Below are 5,407 nucleotides of genomic sequence, written 5' to 3' on the forward strand. Positions count from 1 at the left end.
AAATGCGCATAGACTCAAGTTCCCACAGCTTGATGCTATGTTAGTTGAATGGATGGATTCGATTGAGTCTAAAGGTAATTTGTACTAATTTATGATTAAGGTGGCTTTCTTAATGATGCTTTAATTTCAAATAAGGCTAATTTATTCGCAGCTGAATTAAAACTGGATAATTTTAAAAACTCAAATGGATACCTTCATAAATTCAAAAAGAGGCATGGTTTTCGAATGACCAAGTTACATGGAGAAATGAGAACTAATGATCCAGTAGATGTCGACTTATTTATCGAAAAATTCATAGAAATATCAAAGAGTTATAATGCCGATCAAATTTATAACTTGGACGAAACGGGATTGTATTACAAGCTGATTCCTTCGAAAAGTATTTGTAGAAACAGATTTCAAGGATATAAAAATTTCAAAGATCGTGTTTCTATTATGCTATGTTCAAATATGAGTGGAAATCATAAATTGAAACCTGTGATGATCTCGAAACCTAAAATGCCAAGATGCTTTAAATCTTATGACTATAAATGTTTCATTGATTATTATAGCTCAAAACGAGCTTGGATGACAGGAACAATTTTTACTAACTGGCTATTAAACTTTGATTACCATCTCAAAAATGAAAAAAAGCAAATTTTACTTCTCATGGACAATTGTCCTTCACATTGTGTTCCATCAAATTTGGATAACATAAAAATATTGTTTTTTCCTCCAAATAGTACTGGTCTTATTCAACCTATGGATTTGGGTATAATAAAAACATTTAAAACACATTTTACTCGACACAAGTTAATGTATTTGACTGATTTGTTGGAACAGCAAAATATTTCAGTATACAGTTCCTACAAAAAGTTAACTCTAAAGGATACTGTAATTTTCGTAAAAATGGCTTGGGAAGATGTGTCTGAAAAAACGATTGCAAATTGTTTCGGGATTTTAAGCAACCCGTTCAAAAAGAATCATGTAGTTGAAGTTCAAGATATTGCAGTAGAAAAAACTGACATTTTTGATCCCTTAGAAGTCGAAGAATTTCTTAATTTTGAATATTCTGAAAATGATACATTTCAAGACGTTGAGGATATTGAAAATATAAAAAATGAAGAAGTAGAGGCTGAGGTAGAATCCAATGAAGTAGAATCCAATGATTCAATTGACAAAGAAGACATTGTGGTTAAGTTAACTAAAATTGAAAACGACCTCCTAAAAAACATTGAGAACGAACATGAAGTTCAATTGATTACATCCATAAGGCGCTATAAGGAAAATGTCATTAAAACTCAAAAAAGCAGATGGGCATCCAATTCTACTTTAAGAACATTAATAATGCTTAATTACTTAAAATTTTCTGGATAAAAGTTGTTCTTATTCAAAATTTAATTTACACAAAAGATTGATTTTATTTCTCAAATTGGCCATTTCTCGAATTGACCACAAAAACACGTGGAACCAAAAATGGCCAATTTCAGAGGAGTCACTGTACTCTCAAATAGATAAAACAGCGTATATTTAAAGCACGGCAATAAAAAAGTGATCACTCGAGACGAGGCCACAGAGGTTTTATAGTCAATCTTTTAGTTTATTTGGTCTTCAATGAATTTTACTCTCAAAGACGTAATCTCGGGGTTTCGAAATGCACTTGATTTATTTTTAAAAAGCATTATTCAATTTTGGATAATCTTGAATAGTGAACTCAGATCGATGACAAAATTCGAGTACAAAATTCCTAAATTCTTGTAAAAGAGGGAATGCTCATTTGATTTTGTCTATTTCTTATATATATCCTACTAAAGAGCACAGCAGGAGACTCTAAAATTTTTTATTATTTGAATACCATCTGACGCATGAAAGTTATTATAGTCGGATTTCGTCAAGAGCCACACCTCGGGTATGATCCATACTCGCTTTATGATACAAATTCTATTCTTAAGCCACAATTTATAAAACTGCTTTCATCCTAAAAATCAATTAAAATAGCCACCGAAGAATTGCTAAAAACTAAATATTAATTTTTTATTTATATATTTTTTGTTTAATCAAAGAATAATTTTTCCTTGTTTTGTTGTCATCATTGTTAAAGTAATTTCTACTACTCTATGTTGAATAAATGCTAACGAAAAAAATTTGAAATATCCCAATATAGCAAACAAAATATATCTTTCAAAGCGAGAATCGGGGGCATCTTCAAAGTTAGCTGGATTACAATCTCTCGCATAAAAAATTATGCTCCTTTTCTTGATAATATTACTTATTTTAATTTTCCCGAACATGAAAGTGATTCTAAAAAGCTGAAAAATCTTGATTTCAAAACAGAAGAAAGCGTTTACAAAACTTTGAGAACATCGACCGACAAAAAGTTATGTTCTAAGATCTGATGATTGGAATGGCCAGTTCAGTATTTCGTGTTTTTTGTCTTTCAAATATTTGGTTACATCGAAGAACCTACGTTACCTAGGAGTAACTATAGACCCCACCGGGTCATACAAACCCCATGTGCATGCAAAGCGGAAACAAGGAGCGAAAATCCTAAAAGGAATGAGGCGTTTTTGTCTAAGCGCAGAAACGTTTCTACACATCTACCAGACTTGTGTTCAGCCACTAATAATCTATGGTTCGGAGGGCTGGTACCAAACTGATGAAAGGGACCTTCTAATCGCCAAACTCGAAAAAACCAGACGATTTGCCATCAAACTGGCATTCGGCCTGGAGCTCAGCAGTCCGCTGGAGGACCTGCATGAGGGGAGTGTTGACACGATAGACGCGATCCTGGCAAAAACTCGAATTCGCTGAGGGAGATAAGACAGTCTCCTGGGGCAAAACCGAAGTTGAGACCTTCGTGGCTCTCGTTATCAAGCCTCCTAAGCTCTAATTCCTCGGCCACTTTTCTTTTGGAGCTATTGTATTAAATAAACCATATTCTTCTTCTTCTATTTGGTTACAATGTGGCTTTGTAGCATGGAGCGTTATCTTGTTGGAAAATAAATGATTTTAGCCCCCCTTGGGCGATTGTACGAAGTCATTTGTTAAAGATTAATATCATTGATGCTATTCATTTTCCTTTTAATAAAAAAAGATTCCCCACACCTCCATATGAGAAACATTCCCAAATAATCTTCCTCCTACGTACTTTACGGCTGCCGGAATATTGCATTTTTGAAAAGCATGTCGAGTTTCACCATAAATACTTTAAGTTTTTTATTATTAGAGACATCAAACATTGATTTTCTCAAAAATGACCGTTTTCCATATGTCATCAGATGTTCTCTTCTATGTACCCATTTCGATTAACTTTTTTTACTGTTAACAACTGTTTACGTCTTGCTCGATTTCACACATAACTCATTGAATTTGTAATTTTTCGAGATAGGTGGACTTCGTGACTTAATTTTTCATTTGATCAATCTTGCATTTTATATTTCTTAGTTAAAAAGAAACAATTAATCTTGCAATATTCAATAGTCTCATTTATTTTTTTCTAAGACAGAATTCCTTATCTTAAGGCAGAAAAAAATATCTTAAGGCAGAATTCCTTAGTCTATATAATCGAATATTTGCGGGAACAAATTCTTCAGTTAGATTTAGTAAAGAATCATTCGTATCAACAGTAGTGGGAGAAACGTTTGAATCCTCGTTTGAATTCGTTCATATGTGAAATATGTTATTGCAAAATCGTGGCAACTTTTTCAATTGATTTTTTCTTGAAAGTGCTACTCCATTTATCTTGTACCACACAAGAGTGGGGATATATCTAAATAATTGCTTCTGTCAAACTTTGTAAATCATTAGCCTATTTAGGAATGTTTTTCTCAAGTTTATGTGATTTTTTACTATTAACATTATTTTAAGAATCGTGGATTCTTTTTGAACCAACATTTTAAAATTCTTATTAATTAATATTGATGTAAAAAATTAATTAAATTAATTGAAATAATATTTTATTTATATTCATAATGTTTTATTTATTTTGGCTCTCTTGATTAAAAAATAATTTATAATTAATTCTATAATTTTAGTTTTCACAATTTAAAGCATATTAATAAATATAATAAATCTACATTTATATGTTTTTGAGAACAAAAACGAGGAATTTCCATGAGTAATCTGATTCCTATGCAAAGCGTATAAATCTTTCGCCTTTTACTAAAGATTTCCGTGTGTAGGGATTATCTGGTTCTTGTATTTTTGTGCCTCTTTTGAGGTTTCTTTTTCTTCTGTTCTTCCAAGTGATTTCAATTTGCTGTCTGCTAATTATCGCTTTATGTACAGCTTTCTTCTACGACCCTTGTTTTTTGTTTTGGGCATCAATAGAATAGCCGCCAATTTAACCATTGGCGGATTCAATCCACAGATTAAACTTGCAGACGTTTTCACTGACACTTGCACTCTTCGATTTCTGTGCAAAATTAACGCTTTGGCCACTACTATCGTCCTCATGCACTGGTCTTGGTAAATTTAACATTAATGATGTCAACGATCTCCGGATTTTCGGATGTCTACATTCACAGGCGACGCCCGCGAATTGAGATGGTTTTTTGAGCGGATATCCCCAACGATAGTACGCTCTAATTTTTTTCTCGATCGCGTCAGCCTTTTGCCTGTCAGCCTTTTGCCTGAATGTTGCATTGTCAAAATTGATGCAAAAAGTGTCAAAATTGAATGTCGCATTTTCAAAATTGGTATAAAAAATGTCAAACTTGAACTGAAAATGGTATAGTTGATTAGTTAGCTTTTTCTTATAGTTTTTTTTTACTGTCAAAGTGTTTTTTTAATTTTAACATTAAAAATACAGGTATTTATGGCCCTACAAACTACGACTAAGGAATTTATCGGAATCAGATTCATCTGCCCTCAACCGGAGCTTCCTTTAAAAAACAATGCAAGCTTATTGATACTTTGCTCCATTACTGATTCTGAGACTTGCTGATTCTACTTCCCGATTACTGATTCTACTACACAAAAACATGAATTTTGTACCCATTTAAATATAAACATTGTGGATTCCTTTCTGCTTGACCCGTTTTAATTGAATCATCCTGTTTTTGTTCCATCACTCTTTATTTGACTAACAAAAACTTAATTGAAAAATTTTCTCATCATTTTTTGACTTTTTACGTTCATTATATAACTAATTGAAAATTTCATATTTAATTTCACCTCTTAGGGAATAAATTATGGATAATCTGAAAATAAAAATAATTCCTGTTGTATTTACAAGGAACTGAATCGTCTCAAAATACTAAAAACAACCAAAACATATATCAAGTCAGTTATTTTTCGGGAAACATCGGAATTTTTAATGCTTTCCAATAAAAAGAAATTTGTATCAAAACCAAACTCCAGATAGACGACCAAACAAAAGTACTAATTCTGGCTTCTCTTAAATATTAAATAACTTTAAAAAGACCAA

The 5,407-nt window shown here is 32.0% G+C and overlaps 1 protein-coding gene and 1 pseudogene across 1 annotated transcript; both read left to right on the plus strand.

Moving 5' to 3' along the window:
* The first annotated feature begins 225 nt into the window (after nucleotides 1-225).
* Nucleotides 226-1,356, plus strand: LOC115229925 (tigger transposable element-derived protein 6-like). Its single transcript, XM_029800186.1, has one exon. It carries the CDS (start codon nucleotides 226-228, stop codon nucleotides 1,354-1,356), a length of 1,131 nt encoding a protein of 376 aa, XP_029656046.1.
* A 2,740-nt stretch (nucleotides 1,357-4,096) lies between these two features.
* LOC115229938 lies at nucleotides 4,097-4,202 on the plus strand (annotated as a pseudogene).
* Nucleotides 4,203-5,407: the final 1,205 nt, after the last annotated feature.

The sequence above is a fragment of the Octopus sinensis genome, unplaced genomic scaffold (genome assembly GCF_006345805.1).
Source record: "Octopus sinensis unplaced genomic scaffold, ASM634580v1 Contig13910, whole genome shotgun sequence".
Classification (NCBI taxonomy): domain Eukaryota; kingdom Metazoa; phylum Mollusca; class Cephalopoda; order Octopoda; family Octopodidae; genus Octopus; species Octopus sinensis.

What these genes read in the sequence shown, in the direction of transcription:
- LOC115229925 (XM_029800186.1), top strand. Translation starts at nt 226, where the DNA reads ATGACCAAGTTACATGGAGAAATGAGAACTAATGATCCAGTAGATGTC.